This window comes from Crocuta crocuta, unplaced genomic scaffold (genome assembly GCF_008692635.1).
Source record: "Crocuta crocuta isolate KB4526 unplaced genomic scaffold, BGI_CrCroc_1.0 scaffold44, whole genome shotgun sequence".
Classification (NCBI taxonomy): domain Eukaryota; kingdom Metazoa; phylum Chordata; class Mammalia; order Carnivora; family Hyaenidae; genus Crocuta; species Crocuta crocuta.
This window is the reverse complement of record NW_027530179.1, coordinates 6,839,225-6,865,616: the sequence shown is the minus strand read 5'-3', so window position 1 is coordinate 6,865,616 and position 26,392 is coordinate 6,839,225. Positions and strand designations below refer to the sequence as shown.

At 57.8% G+C, this 26,392-nt stretch overlaps 1 protein-coding gene across 2 annotated transcripts in view; it reads right to left on the bottom strand.

Moving 5' to 3' along the window:
* TFEB (transcription factor EB) overlaps positions 1 to 26,392 on the bottom strand; it is a 55,351-nt gene that overhangs the window by 1,239 nt on the left and 27,720 nt on the right. The window contains exons 1-8 of one of the 2 annotated variants that reach the window (XM_077764980.1): positions 10,211 to 10,223; positions 5,622 to 5,856; positions 5,284 to 5,538; positions 4,654 to 4,731; positions 2,721 to 2,841; positions 2,571 to 2,627; positions 1,979 to 2,054; positions 1,242 to 1,389 (exon numbers count right to left, since the gene is read on the bottom strand). In XM_077764980.1, the coding sequence (XP_077621106.1) occupies positions 1,242 to 1,389; positions 1,979 to 2,054; positions 2,571 to 2,627; positions 2,721 to 2,841; positions 4,654 to 4,731; positions 5,284 to 5,538; positions 5,622 to 5,834 (948 nt within the window). In that variant the 5' untranslated portion in view covers positions 5,835 to 5,856; positions 10,211 to 10,223. Of the gene's footprint in view, positions 1 to 1,241; positions 1,390 to 1,978; positions 2,055 to 2,570; positions 2,628 to 2,720; positions 2,842 to 4,653; positions 4,732 to 5,283; positions 5,539 to 5,621; positions 5,857 to 10,210; positions 10,224 to 26,392 lie in introns of those variants that run through there. The other variant, XM_077764979.1, reaches the window with a different exon arrangement.

Below are 26,392 nucleotides of genomic sequence, written 5' to 3'. Positions count from 1 at the left end.
GTTCTCTTCTAGAGTCTAGACCAGTGGGGTTTTTTTTCAAACTACAAGTCACAACTCATTAGTGGGTTGTGAAACCGCTGTAGTGCGTCTTGACCAGCTCACCCTCTTTTTTTTTAATTGAAATAGACTTGCCTAGACTAGACCGGAATGGAAATTACCAGAAGGCACTGCATCTATTAAGAATGAGGGTTCCTTCATGAAACTTTGATTTTTCACTTGGAGGGTGGCTATGTGTGCTGGATTGTCATGTCAGCGGCATTACCTCTTATGAGCAAGAGGAAAGCTTAAAAGCTGCCATCCATCCACCCTCTGTAGAGATGAGCAGCCCCAGATCCAAAGAGGACAGAGGCCCTGAGCATAGCCAGGACTAGAACCTTCCTTCGGCTCCAGATGGTGGGAGCGACTCTCCCAAGCCTGGTTCTGTCGTCATTTGTCTCCAGTGGTGAGACTCAGTGCTCCAAATAATTCCAGCTCTCTGCCTCCCACATGAGGTGGATGTGCACTTTCCTGCCCCCGTGAGGTTAAGTGCAGGCATGTACTTGCATTGTTTAAGGAAACGTGAGCCCAAGTGACAAGGGTCACCTTAAGAGTTACACACGTGGCTGGGCACCTGGGTGGCTCAGTCACTTGAGGGCCCTGACTCAAGTTTGGCTCTGGTCATGATCTCATGGTTCGCGGGAGCGAGCCCCACATTGGGCTCTGCACTGACAGTGTGGAGCCTGCTTGGGATTCTCTCTCTCTCTCTCTCTCTCTCTCTCTCTCTCAGTCTCTCTCTGCCCCTCCCCCACGTGCATGCTCTCTCTCCCTCTCAAAATAAGTAGATAAACTTTAATGAGGGCCTCACGGAACAGAACCATTCCGGGGCACCTGGGTGGCTTAGTCGGTTGGGCGTTCGACTTTCGCTTAGGTCATGATCTCGCGGTTTGTGGGTTCGGGCCCCGCGTCGGGCTCTGTGCTGACTGCCAGCTCAGAGCCTGGAGCCTGTTTCAGTCTGTGACTCCCTCTCTCTCTGACCCTGCCCTGCTCACGCTGTCTCTCTCTCTCTCTCTCTCTCCTAGAAATAAATAAAAACATTTAAAAAAATTAAAAAAAAAAAAAAAAAAGAACAGAACCATCCCTTCCTCCCCCTTCTGGGCATCATCCTCATTCCTCCAGCTCTGGAAGTGTAAACCCTGCCCCTCCGGGCCCGAGCCAGGCCAGGGGTGGGAGCCAGAGCTCCCCTCCAAGGGCAGGGGCCAGACCTGGATGCGGAGCAAGAGCTGCTTGTTGGTCATCTCCAGGCGCCGGGAGTGGTTCTCCAGCTCCCGGGACTTCTGCAGGTCCTTCTGCATCCTCCGGATGTAATCGACCGAGGCCTTGAGGATCGTGCCCTTGTTCCAACGCACGTCCCTGCGGGCCAGGCAGAAGCACACGCGCGGGCTCAGAGGGGTGGCCGGGAGCTCACCGCGCGCTCACGGGGGGGAGTAAAACCCGCTTTGGTTCCAGAAGCCTATGCTGCATGTCCCAACTTTGCCCACAGACCCCAGATGCAACCCACCCCCATCTGTGGAGAAGGCCGTTCTCCATCTGCACGGCACAGACCCTCACGGGGGACTCTGTGGCCACCACCTGCCTCACGAGTCCCAGGGAAGCAAGCGATTCCGAGCAGCATCCTTCCCCAGGCCTTCCATTCCGGCCACCAAAACCCACATCTGTTCTGGAAGCCACTCCAGAGCCCTCACCCAACGTTCCCAGTATGACTCCTCCTCCAGGAAGCCCCCACCCCCGCCCCAGGCTCACTTCTGGGATTTTTTACTTCCCCGTCTGGAGCTGGTCTGATAAGGGAGGGATCTTCTTTTCCCAAATAGATAAGATCTCAGAAGGCAGCGACAGAGGGACTCTCTTCCCAGCCCCTGCCCCTGGCGACCAGAGGGCTTCAGCCCTGCCCGGCTCCCTGCCCCTGCTGTCTCCCACCCCCTCTCCCCCAGAAACTGCTCACAGGTCGTTGGCCTTGGGGATCAGCATTCCCAGCTCCTTGATGCGGTCATTGATGTTGAACCTCCGCCTCCTTTCAACTAAAGGTAACAAATCCCGGAGGGAGCAATTAGAAGGACCCATGGGGGAGAAGGGCCCAAGGAGGGGTGCCTTGGCCCTTCTGGGAAGTAATGAGTGAGAGAAGGAATGGGATCACTTTGGGAAGGAGGGGCCCGGGTGCAGGTGGGTACAACCCAGGGTCTCTGTGAGCCTGTAAAGCCTGTCTGCCCGGGGTAGGAGTCTGCCTGCACGGCCCCCGAACACCTCCCCTGGCTTACCAGGTCACACACCCTAAAGAAAACAACCACCAATATGAAAAACCAGGGCTGAACCCACCAGTCACACCAGCGAGGACTTAAGGTCTTGTGTAGGGAAGCCTTCTAGAACCCAGGCAGGTCAGAGTGGCTTTTTTTTTTAATTAATAAAAAAAAATTTAATTAAAAATGTTAAAGCCCCAATGAAAGCTTGGGTCCAGGTGGCTTTTTGGTAGCTGAGGTGAGAGTGAGGAGGAGGGAGGCAGGGAGCAGGGTGGGGGGCGAGAGGAGGAAGGGGCTCACTTAGGTTGTGATTGTCTTTCTTCTGCCGCTCCTTGGCCAGGGCCCGGCTCTCAGCATCTGGAGGCCAGGGAAAGGAGAGAGGAGCTGAGAGGAAGGGAGACAGACAGGGAGGAAGAGGGGCCGGGGCACAGGCAGACACGGAGGCAGTACCTGTAAGCTCTCGCTTCTGGGTCAGGTCAGCGGGGCAGGAGCTGCTGGTGACGCCCACCAGGGAGGCTGTGACCTGGGGGTCACCACTGTACACGTTCAGGTGGCTGCTAGACAGGGGCAACTGTGGGGTGAGGTGGGGAGAGGCACCCGGTGAGCAGCCCCCTCTCCACAGCGGCCCCTCCCCAGGGCCCACCATCCCAGGAAGAGCCTTTCTTTCCCAGGGACGCCCAGAGGAAGCTGCACTGGCATCCGGCCACGCTCTCAGCTGAGGGGGTCTGCAGCCAGCACCAGGTTGTCAAAACCCCAGCGTGGGCCTCTTCACCCAGCAATTCCCCTGGGAAGTGCAGGGTTGGGAGCTAAATAAGGTGTGGCCCCTGCCTTCCAGGAACAGCCAGCCCAGGGCCTAGAGCCCTTGCAGAGTGATCTGACCAGGTAACAGCCCTAAGGGGCGACAGGGGAGGGGATGGAGTCGTCCTAGGCATTTGGGAGCCCAGGGGAGGAGCGCCTAATCTATGCTGGAGTTTCTGGAAGGTTTCTGGAGGGCGTGGAACTTGAATGGAGTCCCGAGCAGAGGAAGTGAGGAAGGGCTGGAGCGGCAGGGGGACAGCTGGGCAGAGACGCGGGGCTGGACAGACAGGGCTGGGGAGGGGGGGTCACAAGTGGAAGCTTGAGCTGCAGGAGGAGACGGTGTGATGTGGGTAGGGCAGGAGACACAGGCCGGAGTTCTAGATTAGACCCTGGCATTTTGTCATGGGCAGCCAGTGGGGGGTTAAACCGAGGCCCGGCAGGGACAGATCTGAGTTCTTGAACGATCTCCGCGGCTCCTGGCACAGGTACAAATCACAGGTCCAGAAGCCAAGGTGGGCGCACAGGTGCCCTCTGGATACGCGGAACCCACTGAAGGGACCGGATGCTTGTGCCGTCTGGCTTTCTCACTCTTCCCAGCCTTCCCTGCTCTGCTGGAAGTAGGTCTCAGACCCAACTGGCCCTGACCAGTTCCTGCTGAGCCACCGGGCAAGGGCAGTGGGGATTAAGGACTGACTCTGACTTCCTACTGGAAGATTTGGGGGCCTCCCCTCAGTGGCATGAGCTGGGGCCAGGATCAGGGTAATAGGGTCAGGCCCAAGGAGCAGGAGCGAGCAGCTGAGGTTCAGGACCTTCCAAAAAGGGGCGGGGACATTCCACCTGCTCAGTGTAAAGGTGTCACCCTGTGCGGAGCTAGCCACCCCCACCCCCACCCCTGTTTCCTGCCTTATCTAATCTTCCCACAATCCTCTGGGCAGACGGACGACATCATCCCCATTTTGCTCCTGAGAAAACTGGGGTTCATAGCAGTTAAGGGACTTCCCAAGGTCACAGCCACAGCCAGAAGCTAGGCCTCTTGCTTCCAAGGCTGGCTCCTTCCCATCTTCTTCACCGCTGTCTCGGAGGCCCAGAGAGCATTCACACTCCAGGAGGAGTGGAGGGAGGGGACAAAGCCACCCCGTCACATGTCCCGTGCAGCGAGGGACACAGGCCTGTGCCTGCTGGGCCCTAGGCCTTGTAGAAGAGGGAAGTCCCAGATCCCAAAGGAACTCATCAGCTCCAGGCCACACGGCTCCCCTCCAGGAATGCTTTCCTGCTTCCCCTCTGCCGAGGCCCAGGCCCAACACCAGTACCCCCTGCCCCCGCCCAGGAAGCTCCCCCAACTGTCCAGCCACCACTCGCCACTGAAGCCTGCCTCATGCCCACAGCCTAGGCCCGTCTCTCTGCGTTCATAACTCTGCTCAGCCTTGGGCTCTGGTCACGTGATTGGATGGAGGCAACTCCCATCTGCAGCAGGGGGAGCGGGGGGAGGGGGGAACCCTGTCTCTAGTTCTCCCCAGGCTCAGAGCCACTGTAGAACTTTTCCCTCCTCCCTCCAACACAGCCGCCCCACCCTGGCCAGCAGTACCGTGTTGGGCATCTGAGTTTCAGGATTGATGAAGCCCAGGACATCATCCAGACACATAATGTTGTCGATGACATCAAACTGAAAGAGAAAAGTCCGTCTGGGGAGGGGCCGCTGGGAGAAAGGCAGAGGGAAGGGGCGCCGGGACAGCCCCTGACCTGGAGGGACCCTGGAGCCCACCTCACTCAACCTGCTCATCTTGGGGTGGGGGAGGGCGGCGGGGGGAGTCCGGGAGGAAGAAAGGTTCAGAGAGAGGATGAGTTGTCCAGGTCCCACAGGCCCCAAGGCCAAGGCCAGGGCCCTTCCCAAGGAGCCAAGTTGCCCCAACGAGATTGCTTTCTATACCTTCCATCTGGACATGGGTTTGCGGGCGTGCTGGGCTTTCCTGTAGGAGTGTCCTGCTTCTCCCTAGCCAGTAGGGATGAGGCTTCTCCTATAAGGCTGGGCTCCCTGAGAGCAGGGCTGTGTCTCCCCCTCCGACTGGGCTCCCTGAGAGCAGGGCTGTGTCTCCCCCTCCGACTGGGAGGGACTCTGACAGCAGCACCCTGTCTCTGCCATTCGACTAGGCATCCCAGGAGCATAGCACCTGGCACCGCTCTGCTCACGGCAGCCCCCGGCCAGCACCCCACTCACCTCCCTCTCGGGGTTGGAGCCGATGTGCAGCATGGCCATGGGGCTGTTGGGAGCGCTGTTGCCGGCAGAGGAGGATATCACGTGCCCCGCCCGCACCCCCGGGGAGGCGGCCGGCAGGGGCTTCGGGGAGCCCTGGGCAGGGCTGATGTGGGCGGCAAACTTGTTCCCGTAGGTCTCGGACAGGTACTCCCGCACCTTCTGGTCCCGGGACTGCTGCAGGTGGTAGGAGGTGGGGTTCTCCAGGTAGGACTGCACCTGGGAGGGGGGAGAAGGCCGGGTTCTAGGGGTCCTGGAAACAGGGTGGGAGGGGACAGGCCCCACGTCGGGACGGGCCCTACCTTCAGGACCTCCCCAGGCACAGGCGGCGGAGACTGGAAGTGGACGGGGGTGTTGATGGCCGGGGTGGGCGGCCCGCCCAGCTGCTGCTGCTGCTGCTGCTGCTGCTGCTGCATGTAATGCATGACGGCCTGCTGCTGCATGCGCTCCCGCTGCTCTTCCTGCTGCGCCTGCTCCCGCATGAGCTGCATGCGCAGCCCGATGCGCGAAGCCATGGTGGCTGCGGGCACCGGCTCCCTGTGGGCGGGGCAGGGGGACGGGTCTATGAGGCACGCGTCCTCTTGCGAGCACGGGGTCTCGGGGAGGGGGCCGGGTCGAGGAGATCGCACCCGTTGTACGGGAGAAGACACTGAGGCCCAGGAAGGAGAAAGGATTTGCCGAGGGTCACCAAGCAGGAGGGTGACAAAGCTGAGACCTGAACCCAAGTTTCCGGGTTCCTGGGCCAGAAATGGAGACCCCTTTTTCTTTGTTCATTGCAGCTGGTCAGCCCCAAAAGGCTGGAGTCAACCTTGAGCCTTCTCTTTCTGTCACACCACATCCTGGCAGATCTGACCTCAACCTCCCCTGCCACCGATGTGGGCCCAGCCTGAACCAGGCCTTACCTGGCTTCCTAAAAGACCCTCCTAATGTTCTGACACCCCCCTTTCTTGCCCCACAACATTTTACTGGCAACTCAGGAATCAGGGGATCCTGTTAAAACTGAGTCACATCTTGTCCCTCCCTCTGCTCAGAACTATCCGTGGCTCCCAGCTCGCTCAGAGTAAACACCAAAGTCCTTACCCTGAATGGCCCTCTGTGATCCGTCCCCATGTCACGGTCCCCTCTGAGCCCATGTCCCCCTACTTTCTAACTTGTTCCACCTGCTCCAGCCACACCCACCAGCCTCAGACACAGCCTGCTCCCACCCCTGGGCCTGACTGGGATGCCCCTCCCCCAGGCTCATTCCTTCGCTTGCCCCAAGACTCAAATGTGACCTTACGGAGGCCTTCCATGACTAACCCACTTAAAACTGCCAAATTCCTACCTGCTCCCCCCCACTCCCCATGCCCCTTCCTTCTCTGTGTTACTCCATAACACTTATCATCACCTTAAATATTATGCATTTTTGCTTGGTTATTTCATCCAGTGTCTATCTCCCACTGGGAATGCAAACCCCCCTGAGGGCAGGCATTTTGTCTGTCTTGTTCACGGCTGCGCCTTCAGCCTTTAGCCCAGGGCCGGGGACATGGAGAGGTTGTACTAACGTGTTCAGGGAATGATGATGATTTATGAATCGGGCACAGGCAATACAGCAAGATGACTGCAGTCCCTGAACTCACGGGGTCTGCAATCCAGGGCATGTTATTTATGACCCTGTGGAGAGAGGGTCGCTTTGGGGCACCCAGGCCTGCAAGAGTCCAGGGAGGGCTCCCCACCACCCAGCATGTCAGCCCTGATCGTTGGTGGAAGCGGGGAGGAAAAGACAGAAGGAGTCCTGTAGCGGGGCCCGTTCTGTCCCTAGCTCACTCCCCAACTCCATAAAGGTCCTGGCGGAGGGTCCCATCTCTGGGATATCTGCAAGAGGCGGACTTCGTGGTTGAGGGAGCATGCACAAACAGGGCAGACGAGGGCTTAAATCCCAGCGCTGCCCCTTCTTCGCTGTGTGACCTTAGGCAAGTCACTTACTTAACCTCCCTGAGCTTCCGCTTCCTCATCTGTAAACAGTTCCTACTTCAGAAGATTGGTGAGCATGTGAAATGAAGATACTGTGTCTTGCATGGTGCATGGCACTTGGTAGACGGAGGGGGTGAGTGAAGAGTAATCACAAGCCTGGCAGGGCCAGCTGGCAGTGTAGACCAGAGCCCAGAGCTGCACCCCAGGATCCTAAGAATGAGACCCAGACCTCTGGGCAGGGAGGTGCGGGGAGTAGCAAAGGAAAGCAGCATAGCCGAATGCCTGACATGAGACTCAGTAAGCATTAGTGGAAGGTACTGGCAAATATTCAGCGACAATCACTGGATCATGGAGATAATAATAATTTGCATCTATTTGAGCATTTACTGTGTGCTGGGCGCTGCTCCAAGCGCTTTAACCTCAAACAGCCCCACGAGGCAGTCCCAGGTAGGTATTCTCCTTTTACGGATAAGGAGAAACTAGAGGCACAGGGAAGTTAAGTGTCTGGTGACAGAGACACAGCTGGGACCCCATCCAGTTTGGCTTCCCAGCNCCCCTGCTCACCCTCCGTCCTCCCTTCTCTGCCCGCCCCACCCCCCGCCAGGAATTAGCTAAGGGGCTGCCTTAGCCCCAAGCGTGTCTCTGTCCATCTCCCAACAGGATGGCCCCCAAGGAGAAAAGAGCAGACACCCCACTGCTCCCCCTTTCTCTGCCCTGCAGCAGGGACACAGCTGGNGCCCTCGGGCTCTGACCCCAGCCTGGCCCTCTGCCCTGCAGCTCCACGCCCTGCACCCCTGCATGCTCACCCACGCAGCGCTGGGGAGCCTGCCCCTCGGGAACAAACTGGCTTCAGTTGGTCCCTGCTGGGGGGAGCAGCACAGGGCCTGGCAGTGCCAGCCGGCACGGGGAGGACCGGGGCAGAACGAGCCCCTTGTTTCTCTGACAAAGGGCTGGGGGGCCGTCCCAGGCTGAGCCAGAGCTGGCTCTGCCTCGGAGAACCGGGCCTAAGTCCTGCTCAGCCTCTCACTGCTGCGCCAGCCTCAGTCTGCCCGCTTGTGAAATGGAAGCAGGAATCCTTGCCCGACCACCTGGGTCTGTGTGAGCCTCCGGAAGGGGGATGTCCGACAACTGTGACCCGGGACGAGTCTGTGCATTGTAAGGCACTGGTAGCCTTAGCCTGTCCGCCGTCCTCTGACCCGAGGGTGGCTCAGTGGCCTGGCAGAGTGGGGCTTCCCTGCACCCCCCACCCCCGTTGTGAAAGCTGTCATCCCGGCCACAGGCTGCTTCGGAACCTCGAACCTCGATGTCCCAGCCTCCTCCCCTGCCGCTGCCTGGGTCGCTCTGAGCCTGGCCTGGGTGGGACGGGTACAGGGTTAAGGGAGGGCCTTGAGGGGATCTGATGGGGGCGGCGCAGGAGAGACCCTGGGCGCTAACCACTCCCCGCCCAGCCCTCAAGCACACTTGCTCACTCTCAAAGCCTGAGGGACCATTCGCCATCTCCCCCGGTGCCCAGTCTGGGCAGGAAGAACCGGAAGTAGGGACGCAGGAGAACCAAAATGACCCCCAAACCCTCCCCACCCTCTGACCTCCAGATCCGCCAGGCCTGGGAAGGGTCCACCGTTCATGCACTCGGTAACACCAGGAGCCTTGAGTGCCTACTGTCTGCAAACACCAGGGCTAGGTGCTTCCTGAGAACCTTCTCCCCTGCCCCCACCCTGAGGTGACTCCCTCCTCCTGAGGGGGCCAGGGCGTCTAACGCCCCAGAGACTCCCTGCCTCTCCCCAGTCCTACAGAAAACGTGGCAGGGACTGAAGCTTTAGCCAGGACAGCGAGAGCCACCCCTGTCGGCGCCCTCAGAACCTACGGGCTTTCTCCACCTCCACGCTCCTGCTGTTCACCCAGAACCCTCCACCTGAGTACACCTGCCCGAAGCTGGTTCTGGGTTCCAGCTTAGCGTGATCAAAATGAGCCTCCCAGTGCGATAGATGTAGCTGAAGTACCACCCCCCCCACCCCCCCGCCCACCTCACCTGCTGTGCCCATGCTGGCTGGGTGACCGGGAAAGCCGCATAACCTCTCTGTGCCTGGGTTTCCTCCTGGGTCAAATGGAGCCAATAAGGACACCTGCCACTTGCGTTGTTGTGAGGATTCAGGGAGACACCCGTGGGTGTGTGGAACTCCCTCGCATGCCCTCAGGCATCCCATAATGGACAGGTGCTGGGCTCCCCTCCAGAGACCGTGCACATCTCTGGTCAGGGCAGGACTGATTTCATGCCAACCTATGTGGGGGCCTCCCTTCCCTCCTCAGCCATTTACACCTTAGTATGAACAGGCTCAGAACCTTTCCTGAGGGATGTGGACAGGGAGAGGTCAGAGAGAGGGAGAAATCACTGGCCTCCGTGAGGGACAGGCAAGGAAAGAGGATCCCAGAGCAGGGGAGCCTCAGATAGAAGATATCAGGGGCGCCTGGGCGGCTCAGTGGGTTGAGTGTCAGACTTCCGGTTTTGGTCTGAGATAGAGCCCTGCACCAGGCTCTGTGCTGACAGTGTGGAGCCTGCTCGGGAGTCTCTATCTCCTTCTTTCTCTCTGTCCCTCCCCAGTTAATGCTCTCTCTCTCTCACTCTCAATAAGTAAACAAAGTAACTAACTAACTTTTAAAAAACCTCAAAGATAGAGCATTGAGTAGAAAAAGAAAACCTCGGATTAAACGCACAGCCTGAGCCCATTTAGACGGGACATAGGTAAACATACACAGCAGATTAGAGAAGGACCAGGTTTCTTGAATGCCGGCCCTGAGTCACAGATGGTCTGTGTGCTTTCACATGTTAACTCATCCATTCTTCACAACAACCCTATGAAGTGGCTACTGTATCACTGCCCCCAGTTTCCGGGGGGGGCAGGGCGGGAGAAACGAGGCACAGAGAGGTGAAGTCACTTACCCAAGGTTACACAGCCGATAAGCTACAGGATGGATGCTTAACCCAGGCTACCTGGTTCGCAGCCTGTCCTCTTGAACTTCTATTCTGGGCTCCCCCCAATCCTCCCTGCAACTGTTCAGAGCCGTCACCTGGGGGTGGGGAGTGGTAAGCGGGGATTATTTTCTAGTCTCTCGTTCTTACTTTTGAAGCACTTATGTCTTACAATGTGGTTGTGTGCTACTAGTAGGATTCTTTTAACACAAGGGGAAAAGAAAGCAGGCTGCTTACAGTGTTTGTGCCCAACCTGCCTCTGGTCACCTGCAAAGGTACATTCCCTCGGTGCCACCCTGCCTGAGCACTGCCCTCCTCAATGCGATGGTTAGTGGGCTGGCAGAGGACCCTGGATGGAGACACAGAGTGACCACCAGAGGGTCAGAAGTCACATGCTAGATGGAGCCGAAGGTCCAGGACCCAGGGCCCAATTCAGTTCCCATTACAGCCCCAGACGTGCGCCTTCAGAGAGAGCGTGGTCATGCAGTGCCCCTCAGACAGCTCTTCGCTGTGCCGGGGCCCCTCCATCACCTGTGGAGCCTGAACTGGCCTGCGGAGTTTTCTGCCTCCTGGATGATCCTTTAGAACCTGGAACAGGAAGGGGCACCTGGATCGGCTGAGCATCCCACCTGGGCTCAGGTCACGATCTCACGGTTGGGGAGTTCGAGCCTCACGTCCGGCTCACTGCTATCAGCACGGAGCCCGCTTCGGATCCTCTGTCCCTCTCTCTCTCTCTGCCCCTCCCCACCAAAGTAAATAAAAAAGCATTAAATAACTAAATAAATAAAATGAAACTTGGAGCGGAAAGCAGAAAGCATACACCCCGTGACTTGGCTACGCCATTCCTAAGCATATGCCCAACAGAAAAGCGTCCATGTGCTCACCAGATGACACGCACTAGAACGTTCTCAACAGCACTACCCGAAAACACCAGATGTCCATCAACGGGGAAATGGAGAAGGGAGCTGCGGTACATCCATGCACTGGACTGTTAGGAGTGACAGTGAACTCACCATGGCTACACACGGCACAAACACCTCTTGCAGACGATGTTAAACAAAAGGAGCCACAAAAATGCATCCATGTATATGAAGTTCAAACGCAGGCAAAACGCACCTCCTGTGTTAGAGGTTAGGATCCCAGTGACCCTTGGTGGGGGAGTGCCTGAGAGGTGGCACAGGACAGCTTGCAGGGGGGAGACTGGGAATGTTCTGGCGCCTGACACAGGGTCGGTGACATGGAAGGGTCAAGTTTATGAAAATGCAGCCAGCTGTTCACAATGCGTACACTTCACTGTGTGTGTTACACGGTCATTAGAGGAAGCAATCCCAAAGGCGGAAAAGGTTTTCTGCATAAAGATGTCCATTATATTATAGACAGAAAAATCAAAAATAATCTCAATGTCCAGCAATAGGATAGTCAAATAAATTCTGTGGTATTCCTCCTGACGGATTGTTATGTTTACAGTTAGTAACGTGGGGATACGTCAGGTGACAAAAAGTAGGATGCAACGTTGTATATAAAATCCGATGGGGGAGGGGGTCCTGGGTGACTCAGTCAGTAGAGCATCCGACTTCAGGTCAGGTCATGATCTCAGTTCACAAGTTTGAGCCCCATGTCGGGCTCTGTGCTGTCAGCACAGACCCTGCCTCAGATCCTCTGTCCCCCCTCTCTCTGCCCCTCCCCTGCTTACTTTCTCTCTCTCTCAAAATAAATAAACATTTTTTAAAAATCTGATCATCACCATGTGCAAACATGGTAGAAAAACCTTTAGGGAGGAAATATATAAGAATATCACAGACTTCTTTTGATGATGCAATCATGAGTGATTTTTTTTCTTTCTTTTTACTTTCTGGAATATTATTCTTCTTCTATAATGAACATGTACATGTTTCTAATCAGGAAAAAATATTTTATACTAGTAATTATAAGAGTGCCTGTGGTGTACTTACTATGGGCCAGGTGTGTTTGAAGCACCTTTTATTTAATTATCACAATTCCTTCGTGGCCTGAGTACCAGGACTGACCCCCCACTTTACAGATGAGGAAACAGGCACAGAGAGGTTGTGTGATTTGCCAAAGGTCACAGAGCTACTGAGTGGCGAGGCTGGACCCCGGGGTTTTGAGTTAGGCCCCTCTACCCTGCACCTGGGGTAGGAGTTGCCTCGTTTTATTTTAGGGTGTCCCACTGAAGAAGCCTCCTACAATCAAAGCGTTTCCGTAGCCAATCTCTTTCACCCAGCCCAGGGGCCATGGGATGCCTGGGACGATGGAATGGTCTAGAACCCCCAAACACGAACAGAAAAGACTCTGCCCTTCCTCAAAGGGTAGAGATAATTTCCTGTATTCCCAGAAAAACACATGTCTCGTGGCTGAAACAACAAAGGATGAGAGCCCAAAGGCCGGCGTGCCTGTTTAGGCCATTTATTACTTTCTGTGCCTCTGTGGTCGGAAGAGGCTGTCTTCTGACCTGGGCCGTCACAAACTAGCGGTTGTGCGGGAGCTGCTCCATGAAGCTGGAGGGAAATCAAACCAACCGCTAAAGGAAGGCCTTCTGAGCAGGTGCTGAGGCTCCCGGAGGCAGGGGGAAGGACCCGGTGACCTCCTGCATAACTTTTCAGCCTTGGGAAGGGAAGAGAGGGGAAGATTCCAGGCCCCGGGTTTGTTTTGTCTTCTCTGAGCTCCCTCTGGCAGAGGCAGTGGCAAAGGAAGGCCTGATGAACGAGAATGTGCACATGACCCCGTGCCCTGGGCGGTGGCCACTGGAAATTACCAAGGTGGTCACGGGTCCCTGCAGGGCCTGGGGGGGGAGGGGGGGGAGGGTGGGCAGCAGCTGGCCTGGACCCAAAGAGAACTGGGGGTGGGGAGGGGTCATAAGATCCCCAGGAGCCCGCAGTCCTGCCCACAAGATGCTGTGAGAACTTTTCATCGGAAGGCTTGGGTGTGAGTCCCAGCCGCGGGCTGGACTCAGTGTCTCAGCCTAGCCTCAGTCTTTCCATCTGTCAGGTGGGGCTTACTGGCTGGAGCCCCCTCTCCCAGAACAGCTGGGATCTAAGTTGGGATGGAAGCCTTCGCAAGGGTGAAAACATGGGCAGGGGAGAGATATTACCACGTTGTCACTGTTTACCGTCCCTTTGTCCATGCCCGTCTTGGGCATCCCTGGACCGGTCTCCTCTTACTGCTCCTCTGAAGTTTCTTTTGAGAAAAGGGTCACACACACACACACACACACACACACGCACACAATATCAAGACCCCACAGAGCGGCCTCGTAGCAGCCCCAGCTTGTCTCTCCTTACGGGACTGGGACAGGAAGGCCTTGGGCCAGCTTTTATGAGATTTTCTTTTCCAAATCTTGTATTTATCACATAATTCACCACAGTGCTCTATGGGAGAGACAGGTGGATAATAATGATCCTACCTCTGGATTCTCAGGAGCCCAGGAGTAGGCAGAGCACTTAGCATGGTGCCGAGCACACTGAAAATATTTCATAATTCGGGTGGTTTGTTGGAATCTGGCCCAGTGGTTCTCTAGAAGCCAGGAAAGGCGATGGTGGGGCCATCCAGCTACCTCGAGCATTCAAAAAGAGCAAATGGAGATCACCCTCACCCTTGGTAAGTGTCTGCTGTTTGCTCAGAAGGTCTTTGGTACCAAGAGCAAGAAGGAGGTCAGTGGTCCATGCTTTTAATGTTTTTATTTTAAGGTTTTGGCCTTTCTCCCCTTTTTCTGAGATGTACTTTATCCCAGAAAAATGCACAGATTTAAAGTGTATATAGCGCGATGTATTTTTACAAGTGTAATTTCCGTCTAGATCAAAACGGAGAGTGTTTTCATCTCCCAGGAACGTTCCCTCCAGGACCCTCCCCTGGAGGGAATGTCCAGTCTCCCCTCCATCCCCAGGCTGAGTGGCACCTGACCTTGGACAGACGTAATGACTGTTATGTAGGATGTGGTCCCTCCAAATCTCTCATGCAGCAGAATCACTCCGCCAAGTGGGACCACCCTGGGCACAGGCTGACCAGTCCTCTGTGATCAATAAAGATGGGGGAACAAACCGTGGGGAAGCTAAGGCTCCAAAAGGGTGGTCTGCACAGAGCACCTGACAGGCAGCACAGTCAAACTCAAACCCAGGATGCACTTGACTCTGGCACGCAGAGCACCCGCCTCTAGGGGACCGGCCGCAGGAGGCCGCAGGTCTGGTGGGGGGCGGGGGGACCAGGAGCTTGTTTTTAAATCTCTGAAATCAGGCAGGAGGTGGGGAGGAGGAAAGGAAGGAGAGGGGAGATGAAGGGCAGCCACAGCTCCCGCCCTGCTAAGGGCCGCCAGTGTCCACAGCTCAGGCCCCTCAGCCCCATGTCGCAGCTCACATCCCGCAGGAAAGGGTGGGAGCTGGTTCCTCCTGGCTGGCCCGCCTGTTGGCCCAGGGCAAGGCACGGCAGTTGTGCGGCAAATGGAGAGGCTTCAAAGGCAATCCCAGACCAGAAAGGCGCCAACCCTGTCCCGTAGGCACAGGCTGGACCCTGGCATGAAGCCTGTCCCAGGAAGACTGCCACCAAGGGACGTGTAACTGTGGGAAGCATGGAGAGAAGCAACTAGAAAGGCCCTAGTCTGCCCTTGTGTTATGCACAGATACAGCCCAGCCACACATGCAGACCCTCCGTCTGCCTTCCTGTCCCTCTCTCTCTCTCTCTCTCTCACACACACACACACACACACACACACACACACACGCACACACACGTCATATCCCTCACCCTGCCCCCTCGGTGAACAGCTGTCCTTCTCTTTCCCTGGCTTTCCTGTCCCCGTCTCACAGACACTTGGTCCGTTCAAGCGTCCCGCCTGTGGCTACACTGCTTTGCTCCCCAGTTGTTTCCTGGCCACCTACCAGTCTCCCCAGGTACAAGGAAGCTTCCAGAGAAATCAGTTTTCCTTTTTTTAAAATGTTGTGGGTTTTTTTTTTTAAGTTTATTTATTTTGAGAGACAGAGACAGCATGAGTGGGGCAGGGGCAGAGAGGGGGGGCGGGGAAGGAGAATCCCAAGCAGGCTCCCTGCTGTCCTGTGCAGAGCAGATGTGGGGCTCAAACCCACAAAACCACGAGATCATGACCTAAGCCGAAACCAAGAGTTTGACACTTAACCAACTGAGCCACCCAGGCACCCCAAATGTTTATTTATTTTTGAGAGAGAGGAGAGAGAGAGAGAGAGAGAGCGCACAAGTGGGGAGGGGCAGATAGAGAGGGAACGAGGATCTGAAGCAGGCTCCAGGCTGTCAGCAGAGAACTCACGAACTTGAGATCGTGACCTGAGCCCAAGTCGGACGCTTAACCGACTGACCCCCCCAGGTGCACCCAGAAACCAGCTTTCTTCTTCTGAAAAACGGGACTCAGGGCCCCAGAAAGTTGCTTGGCCAATGACCCGAGATGTGCTCAATCATCACCTCTTCTCTCACTCAGCAAACACTTCCCTGAGTCCCTACTCTGGACGGGGCCCTGAGCTAAGCATGTGACCTACATCAGAACATTTGTCCCTCACAAACATCTCACAGGACAAACAGCCTTTCTGGCAGATAAGAAAACCAAGACTCAGAAAGTTTAAGTGACTTGTCCAAGGTCACAGAGCACGAACACGGCGAGGTGGGCAAGCCCAGGTCTCTCTGAAGCTCATGACCACCACCAGTTTCTACACAGATGAAGAAAGAAACCAGGAACCTAAAACGAAGACCCATGTAGACGGATTACTGTCCCCTAACTCCCAGCCCTGCCTCCCCAGTTACCCTCAGTGAATCCTACCAAGGGTTCCCAGAGAGGCCCACATCCCCCTCCCAAAGGCCCCCAAATGCAGGCCAGACCCCACTGGCCTGCAGAAAACTCTCTTTGCTCAATAGCCAAGACTGATCCATTCCCAGGGGCTCCGGAGACGGAGAGGAGAGGTCTGGGGGTCACGGAGACAGATGCCGTGGGCCATGAGGGGCTTAGGGGGAGGCGGAGAGTAAGTAGATCAAGGTGACTGGAGAGAAACATGATTAAACGGACGGAGGTCTGGCCTGGGCTGCGGCGGGAGCAGGAAGGGCTCCCCGGATCCAGAAGGGGCCTCAAGTCCAGGGAAGGGACTCAGGATTGGGACTCCGAGTGTCCCAAGCCCCTGACCGTCCCTGCCCACCCTGGCCAGCCCACCGCCCTCTCCCTGTGTGCCAGGATGCCTGACAGTTTTGACCCTTGGGAACGAGACTGTTCCAAGAGGGCTCCTTCAGGCCTGAACCAAAGCCTCGGATGCTCCCCAAGGGCACAGGGAGGGGGGTGGTTAGAAGACCTGCATTTGGCTGTCCCCGTGCCCAGCTGTGAGCTCCGGAGGGTCCTGCCCCCTCGCCGGGCCTCGGGCCCTGGTTGATACAAGAGGGCAGGACGAGGTCCCCAGCAGACCCTTCCTACACCATCTGGGCACGCTGAGGCTCCGGGCGGCGTGGATGCAGCCACGGCCAGGCGCATGGCCGGGAGCGGGAGAGCCAGCTACCCCTCCTCACTGTCACGTCCACTGCTGCCTAACACGTGGGAACTCCCTCTCCAGGGCTGCGGCTGCCTTGGGGACCCAGCCTTTGCTTTTCTTTCTCCTCACGAGACAGCGGTCTCAGCCACATGCACACGCTAGTGCTCTGCCCTAAACTTGGGCAAGGAAGGCTCTGTGACTTGAAGGGGAGGGATGCAGGCACGGTGGGAGGGGAGTGCAATGGGCACACAGAGTGGCTTCCCGCTCCCACCCCAGATCTCACTCCAAACCCCTGTGCTCCCTGCCCTAGGCGCGGGTCTGCAGCACACCCGACCTACCAGCCCTGGCTCCTGCCCCTGCTCTTGGTGGGGGGCAGGGGGGCTTCCTCTCCATCCTTGCCGTCCCGGCCCCACACCAGCCTCTCCAGTGCCCCGTGGCCTGGCTTGTACGCCGCAAATGAACTACTGTTTGGCTCCCTTTTCAAGAGTTGAATCTGCCTCTGATTACTTTGGAAACAATCTCTTTGGAACTGAAGTGTCCAGGTTTTGCTAAGTAAGACATTGGCGGAGGGGAGGGGAAAGGAAAGAAGGAAGGAAAACACCTACGAGTGTGGCAAGTGCATTAAGTGTACAGAGGGTGGCCTCTTGGGTGCAAACCAACAGGCATTCATTATTCCCTGAACTGAGCGCTTACTATGCACCAGGTACTGTTCTGAGTTGATAGGTATTACTGATGTAATCCTCAAAGCAACCCCACCTCCCTATGAGGAAGTAGTAAGATATTCCCCATTTTAGAGAGATAGCAACGGAGGCCCAGAGAGGCTGACAGTTCGCCGAAAGTCACACAGCTGGTAGGTGTCTAGAAGTCTGTACACCCAACCTCCACTGGCCCAGGGTCATGAGCGCATGGACCATGGCAGTGGGCTAGATGCCCGGTGTGCTGGGGAGTCTGTCTGGAAAGGGCCTGAGGAGGCAAGCAGTGGCAAGCCCATTCGTGGAGGGGCCCTGGGGTCAGCAGGTGAGGCAGGACGCCAGCTTCACTCAGCTTTTGTCCCTCCAGAACGATTCCCCATTCAGCCCCTGCCTGGCTTTGCCACTTAACCAGCTGTGTGACCAGGGACAGGAACTCAATCTCTTAGAGCCTCAGTTTCCCCACCTGTAACACAGGGTGGCGATAACACCACCTCCTCAGAATAGGCGAAGGGATCAAGGAGCTAAACCATGTGACGTTCCTGGCACCCAGAGGGTGGCCCGTGATTGTTAGTGGCCCTGCTGTGTGAGCAGCGCAAATCGGGCTGGCGTTTGGACAGGAGGGCCCCACCACCCAAAGCAGGATGCCCAGGCATCACATCCCCCAGGAGCTGGTTAGAAACGCAGGCTCTCTGGCCAGCCCAGACCTACTGAGTCACAATCTGCGCCTTCATATGGCATTCTAGGACAACTGTGGGGACATTAAGGTCATTTGCAGCCTTCTAGGGGCTTGGTCACCTAGAAGGGGCTTGGTTCCAAATATGAAAGGGGGTGACAGGTGGAAAGAGACAGTGAGGAGGTACAGGCTCCTATTTGAAGGGACAGCAGTGCTCTCCTGAGCCCCACGGTGGACCTGAGCGCACAGCCCTGATTCTCGGGCCTGGGAGCCAAGGTGGAGACAGGAACACAGGGCTGGGGTCAGCTTTGCACTGGGCGCTCACCCAGAGCTGGGGCTCTGGCCTGGGCAGCCTAGAAGCCACTACAGTTACAGGTGGAAAAGCAACCCAGATGGGCTGTGTGAGACCCGCCCCCCAGCTCCCCCAACACACACACATCATCTCCTGCACACACCCCATTGCACACACCTGTACACTTACCATCGCATTCCCCGGGGCCCAGGACTTGCCAGCCCAAACCTGGAGGACAGGGTGAGCCTGTGCACAAGTGCTGTGTGTCCCACAGGAAGCAGGGGGCGTGCTGAGGCCCCTTGCAGCCGACCTAGGAGACCCCTCTTTCCTCCTGACTGCCTTACCCTTGCTCGCACCTGCCTAAGCCCCAGATCTATCTGAGCCATGAGAAGCATGAGTCCTGCTCTCCTGAAGGTGACGAGGACCCACAATAATCAACTGCAATTATTGGTGCCCTGCACTGTGCCAGCTGACTGCCATCTCACGCATGAAATCTACCACCCCAGGTTGCAGGGCAAAGCTCTGACCTCAGGGACCCCCGGAGGCAGCGACACACAGTGGAGGCCATGCCCATCTCCGACGCCCACACTCTCACGGAGCAAAGGCAGAGCCCACCCTCCGCCCAGCCACACAGCTTCAGGCAGGGCCGGCACCCCTGTCCACCCGCCCACAGGTGGGTAATGGCTCTCACCTCTACACCTCCTTGTTCAGCTCAGAAACACGCACCCTCCGGACCTCCTTTGCCAGCACAGACTGGACTGCCAGGGGCCCCCAGGCTCATGCCGGCTCCAAAGTAACCCTAAAATGTGGGGCCGGAACCTCAACAGGCCTAAGATGCCCCAGAAAGACCCATAGATTAGGGGGATCGGTTGGGGCTGCTGCAGGGTATGTGATGTCATGAGTTCTGGAAAGGCCCTGGGCCCCGAAATATCTCTCCCTGGGTCCGGAAATCCCTCCCAACCCTGTAAGAGTCACTGCGGGGAGAGGCTGCTCCCTGAAGCCCTTGTAGCTCACAGCCCCGGAGAGGGAGGGCGAGGTGGCTGACAGTTGGCTTGAGGGTGCTGAAAGATGGGCGGGGGAGGGTGCTTGAGGACAGACCATCAGCTCGCCAGGGTGCCTCGGGCTCTGAGCTCCGGCCAGGAGGGGGCACTCTGTCCCCCAGCACCAGAAGCCTGACTCCCTAGAAGCCAGCACCTCTTGGCCGGGAAGGGGGATCCAGCAAGGGGCGGGACATTAAGCACCCCCACCCGGTACGTGCCCGGGGAAGTCAAGTCCCCATCCAACTGTCCCCACGAGGGAGGCCAAGTGCTAATGACCAGGAGGGGGTGGGAGCCCCGAGAGAAGCGAGGTGGGGGACAGGCGGGGAATTAACCAGGTTCCAAAATAGCACGGCTGGTTCTGCCTCGCTTCACCCTGTGCAATGTCTGGCAGCTTCTGCTTTCGGTCTGACTCACGCCCGGTGGGGGCAGGACAGGGCGGCGGCGGCGCAGGCAAAGGCCATGGGACAGCCACAGACCTTCCTCCGCTCACTACAGGCACCTACCTCGCTGGCCCTCCTCCCCTGTCCATGCCCCAGACGGGGCTTCTGGGGACATCAGTAGTGGCATAAAATGAGGGGTTTCTTCGCCTGGGTCCTGTCCCCTCCCTCACCCATCCCAGGGCCTCCCAGGTGCTGGTCGCCGCCCCGGATCCCAAGCTCAGCTTCATTTCTGTCCTGCCCAGGAACACTCCTGTTGGCCCCTCCACCCCTCCTCCGTCTGGGAGATGCCCTGCCATCCAGCCTTGCCCCCCATGGGAAAAATGGCCTCTCCACTGCGGCTACCTACAGAGGAGTCTGCACCCGTCCCGTCCCTGCCACACTCGCAGGTATGGGAGGAACACCCCGGTCTCACTCCCCCAATTCGCATGGCAGCTTGCCTAACTTCGGCTTCTGTCCTTAAATGCACCAAGCACCCTGCCGTCAGCAGGGCAGAGAGAGAGGAAGCAAGCGCCCTGGGTTTTGTGCATGGCGGGGTGGGGGAGGGGCACATCCCTCCTCTCTCCCCCTTTCGTGATCTCCCAGCCACCGAGAGTCCTGTGCCTCCCCAGCTTCCCTCCTGGGTGGTGAGACACCTCATACCTCCTCCCTGGACCAAAGTCGCTTAAGCTCCAACCCGAGCCACCCAGCGGAAGCCTCGTCATGAAGTCCACCAAAGGTGTGTGTCCCCCCAGCCCTCACACCAGCGCACCAGCCCCCAGAGTGCAGCCACCTTTCTCTCCAAGTGGGGCAGGTGCGTGACAGAGGAGGTGAGAAATGTCAAAGGTTGGGAGGTTGGCCAGCCCGGGCAGATAAACAACTATGTGCCCCGCNCTGCCCACCCCCTGGTCTCCCCCCCACCGCCACCCCAAGACCTTACCTACGCACCACTTCCCTCTCTTAACTCTTCCCATGCCCTCAGCCCCATAAGGCTGCTGTGTGAGCCTGTACTGTGGGGGCAAGAGTCAGCGGGGAGGAGGCCCCTCTCCAGGAAGCAGGCGCCAGGCAGAGCCCTCACCAGGGACACAGAAGGATGCCCTTGAATAAAATGCACCCCCCCCCCATTGCCCCGCAAATTGCATCCTGTTCCTCATCAAGACACAGAGGGAGGGCACCAGAAGACAAGCACGTGGCAGCCATGGGGACTAGTGGCCCCAGGAGGGGAAGAGGCAGGGGCATTGAGAGAGAGGAAAAGGAAGTCAGAAAAACCGCTACAATCACAGTCTCAGGATGCTAGGGCTGGGAGGGGACTCAAAGGTGGCTCCAGGCTCCGTGCCACCCAGCACATCCGTCCCGCCCTCTGGGAGCGGACGGAGCACAGAGAAGTCCACTGGGCTCCGATGGGGCCTGGAAATGGCTGCCGGTGCCTGGCACATGGGAAGGACCTCACGTGTGCTGGGTCCCTTTCCTCTGCTGTGAGCGCCTGCCCGGGGCGGGGTTCCTGACAGCTTCCTCTGCTGCACAGTGAAAGCTCCTTAAATATCTGTTGAACGCAAGGAATGTGGCACTGGCGACTGGTCTGTTCCCGGGGCAGCTGAGAGCGGCAGCTTCGTGGGCCTGGAGAGAAGGGTGCTGGGGACACAGGGCTTGACAAGAGGCATACCCCAAGGGACGGGCTGGACTCCCAGGTCTGGGTTCAGTGGGTGCTGCTGAGGCCGTCAGGGCTCCAGTCACACCCCCTGAAGCTGCCGGCACCTGCTTCTGTGTCAGAGCCAGCATCCCACCTCCCCCCTGCAGCCCTTCGCCATAGACCCTGCAGGGCTAGTGAAGAGACACCCACTCCCTCACCCCACCTTGTCCTGGGGTTCTACAGGGGTCCCCAGTGAGCCCGGGCTCGGAGGCCCACAGCACGAACCTGTTGCCAAACACATACTTTCTTGGTCTCCTTCCCTTCCCCGTCTACTTATCTTACCCCACGGCAGGTACTTCCTGGGCTCACCTCCCAAGTGAATTACCTGTACCCACATCCTCATCTCATCAGCCAGCAGGCCCTGAGGAGGCCGTCGGGACCTGGGGCTGAGCAGTGAACTCGAAAGCCGAGAAAGAAAGGCCAGTAAAAGGGCCGACGTAGCAAGGGGACTGGCCACCCCATAGAGGAGCCGAGAGGCAGGTGTGTGAGAGCCAGCCACTGGGGAAGATTGCATGCAATGGCCAAGCGTGGACCTATAACGTTCCCACCTGTTTGGGGTAAGAGCGCCCTCAAAAGCAGAGTTGGCAAGACAGAGCAAAGAAACCAGGATGTGCCAGTGTCTGGCAAGTTATAGGATGAGGAAGCCCCCATTCCAGCCAACATGCGGTTACCAGTGGCAAATGCCAAGAGGGCCCAGCCTTGCCTCCCGCCCCCAAGGATGGAACGAAGATGGAGCTAGAGAACTCCAGCATTCCAGAACCTCGCCAGGCCCATTCATTCGATAGCACAGCTGTGATGTTCCACGCTAAGAATTAGGCACTGGGGACCCGGGGGGATTGGGGGGAGCTTGATTCCACACTAAGAGCTCGTCTTTCCAAGCACGGAGAGCTGAACATTCCAGAAGTGTCACTTATTGTCTGTGTGGCATTCGGCAACACACTTAACTTGTTCACGGGGCCTTTGCATCCTCGTGTGCACAATGCTGAGAATGCCTGCGCCTCAGGGGAATTTCTGTAAGGATTAAATGTAAGACCCTACACAGGTGCTTGATAAATATCTGACAACGAGGTGGCTGTGCCCGCGTGGAGGCATAGACAAAATGCACAGCGGATATGACGGATGCATGCATGCATGTATAGGTAGGTAGACACCGGGAATAGTTGCTGTGGTCGGATTCCCGGCTGGGTCCATATCCTTTCCACCAAACTTAACCACAGGAAAATGAAGGCCCATCGCTCTCTAATTTATCTGTTAGAGAAATCTGTATCTCCATGTATCAGGTTGACAAATTACAAGCAAGATCCTCCTGTGGACCCTTCGCCACACTGCTGGGCCGGGTCATTTTCTGAAGGGCGTAGGGAGCCGTGTCAGAACAGGGAGCCTCTTCCTGGGTCATTCCCCATCACGCTGGCACCCTGTGTGGTCCCCCCAGGCCTGTATCCTCAAAGATGCAACTCCACCGAAGCCCTACCCCAGGGAAGGGGGTGGGGGGGGTCAGGGGCTGGGGAGAGGAAAGGGAGGCCAGACAAAGAAGGGCAGGGGAATAAGCCAAGACGATGGGGCAGAGGAAACCAAGGATAGAGTATGGACTTGTGGGAGGGGGTGAGCAGGAATCAGAGAGAAGGGGCTGAAGAGCAGAGAGAAGCGTTTATTATCTTTGGAAGAACAGAGAGAGGAAACGGCCCGGAGAGAACGAGGGAGTGGACACAAAATGGACTGAGCCACAAAGAAAAGTCATGGCCCGCTCCATCATCCCAAATGGCGCTCCACTGGCCTCCAAAGTCCAAACTCCCTACTGGGCCCCGGCTCCAGGATGCCCTCCTTACTCGAGCGCTGGGCTCAGCTGAGGAGGCCTCCTGTCTCCCTCTCCCCAGCACAGCCGGGGCCTCCAGCTGACCCCCACCCATCTCCCTTCCTTCCACAGAATGTCCAAACGTCACTCATCTCTGGAAGCCCTCGGACGTGTCCACCGCCGTGGCCTCGGACGGAGCTATACTGGCTGGTTGGTGGGAGCAGCGTAAAGGGAGAAAGACGAGCCCCAGCAGAGTGGGGAGGGAGACAAGGCTCGGGGAGGGGGGGGAGGCTGCTTCTAGTTTCTCTCTTCCCCACCTGTCCCCATGGCCCAGCCCTGGCGTTGCACAATCTTGTGGTCACTGCAGAATGCCCTGTCCCCTTTTAAGAGGGCTGAGGTGGCACCGAAGGATGGGACCAGGCCGCATGCCCAGGACGACAGGGGACAAGGAGGTGGGGTGAGAGAAGGGAGGAGTTTCATCTCTGCCCAGCCCCAGGGGTCGGGGCTCATGGGGCAGAGGCATAGGCCCAGGAAGTGAGAAATGGGACACACCCCGTTAAGAGTGGTGTCTGAGCACCTTCCATCTTGCTCTGAGGGGCATGGACACGAGGCAGAAGAAGGACCCCCCCCCAGCCTAGAGCCAGGCTGCCGGGACTCAGAGGTCCCTTTGGGCTGGGAAACCTGAGGAGATGGGGCAGCTCAGGACGGACTCTCAGAATAGAAGCGGCTGGGCACCTTGGCGGCCCGCCTCCATGGGCATCTACATTGGGGCAGGGGGCCTTCCCTGCCAGGCCGTGGAGCATAGGAAAAGAGTGTGAGGCTCCAGGCCCCAGGCCTCGCCACGTCTCACCTCTATATTCCTGGGCCCTCCCAAGAGGCACAGGGGATATCCAATGTAGGCGGAGAAGGGAAACTGAGGCACAGAGCTGTCTTCTAGATCTGGAGACCTGCTCTGCCCGCTCTCCCACCAGCATCATCCTTGAAAATCAACTACCACTCTTCTCACACACACGTGGGGGTTCCAAACCAGACTGCTCTGGGCCCCTTTCCACCCTGGGAACACACTCTTTCTAGAAGTGGCCTGCCACAGCCCCCAAAGTTAGGCTGTGAAAAGAAGAAGGTCTGCCTTTTCTTAAACCCTGAGCTGGAAGCAACTTCCGACTCTGGCTCTGAGGCCTCCAGGGCTCAACGCTGTGTTCCACCACTCGGTAGCTGTGTGACCTTGGGCAAGTCACCGGTGCCCCTCAATTCCCCGGCCTCCTCATGCAAATGGGGGGTAATGCTCCCTGCTCCTGTACCTCACACTTGATGAGAGAAACAAATGTCTTCATTTGGCTCCTCAAGGGGCCGAATGGTCCTGGCCCCTCCACTCAGGACACGCCCACCACCCTGATCACTAGGCCTCCTTTCCTCCCCACCCAGGGGCCATTGGGGGAGAGGGGGTGCAGAGGAATTGAGGAGCCACTGCTATTGATAGAGCTGGTGCCAGGCCCATGGCAGGCACAGAGCCAAGGCGTACAATGGGGCTGTGTGTACACCCAGCATTACCCTGGAGCGGAGCTGGGCAGGCCGGCATCTGGGGTCAGGCCAGGAATTCATTTCCCTGGAGAGGGCCTCCCCATCCCTCCCGGGCAGCACAGCCCCGCTGGGGGCTGAGCAGGGAGGCAGGCACCAGCCGCTCCCTCGGTGAGCCCGGGTAGCGGAATGGGGACGTGTGCAGTGCCAGCCCCTGGGGGATAGGGACTCCTGGATCCATCTGCCCGACTGGGCTGCTTACTGGGGAGGCATCTGGGACCCATTATGTCACTGGGGGCTGTGGCCTCCCCTGGGGGCAAAGGGAAGGGAGTGTGCGGGGCCAGGAGAAGGTGCAAGAGACGTCTGCCATGACCATCTCCCTGGACAGAGGCCCTCAGTCCCAACACTGCGCCCCCACCATCCGCCTGCTGGGGCCCTGGGCTCAGCACCAAGGCCCCGGGAAGCCCCAGGGGAGAGAAGCTGGGCTCACTCCCCAGGGGAATAAGTCACCAGCAGGGCTGCAGCTGGGATAGCAGAGCCAGTGGGCAGGTGGGGCCTCTCCCCTCCCCTCCCGGGCAGGTCTTCTCCAGCTGGAAAACCACTGGGCTGGTAATGGGGTAATGACCACAGCATCCCAGCCTGGGCCTCTGCAGGCTACTTCCTCTGTCTTAGGGGGTTACCTAGGGCCAGGAATTGAGGCCTAGAGGCCCTCCCGGTCTGCACACCGACTGCTACAGCTGCGGGTATGGACCAACTCCCAAAAACCCCCTGAGAGGGGTGTCAGACAGCAGATCAAGGCAGCCCCTTATCTCTGAGGCAGGAGGAGGGGGAATGTGGGTCTGTGGCATGCAGGTGGAGGGTAAAGGAAGGAAGCCAGGCCACCCCTTACCTCAGACTGTGGCCAAAAGGCAGACACGGAAGGGCTGCTTTGCATGAAATCACTTTCCATTCTTCTCAGAGCACTGGCAGCCCCCAGCAATGGGAGATAACTGCCCTTGCTCCCTCGCTGGTCCATTCACACCGCCCCCTCACACCCAGGCAAAACAGCGCAAATATGTGCCCCGTGGGCGGCCGCCCACACTCCCAGAAGGTCACACACAAAAGTCACCGTGGCAGCTGCGGCCCAGAGGACACAGTCAGATGCCCACCCTTCCTCTCACACCCACGGGCCCCCACGTCCCCGGCCGAGCCCCAGCTCCAGCACATCACCTCCTGGGGGCCCCATTCAGAGACCTGCAGCACCCCAACCTTCCCTTCAGGAGAACTCGANTGACCAACTGAGGCGGAGAGCCAGAAGGGACCTCTGAGGCTGAGCCCATCACCCTCATTGTATCAAGGGACACACCAGGACTCCGACTGAGGAAGGCTGAGCCCAGACCCCAGAGCTAAGGCAGCTTAAGTCTGGTCAAAGCAGGGAACAAGGAAGACGAAGTGAGGGCAAGGAGGAAGAGGAAGGGGTAAGAGATCTGTCGCCATATCAGAGGCACTATTCCTCTGGGACACTGCCCCGGGGCCACTTCATTCACTCACTGCAAGTATTTCTTGAGTACACGT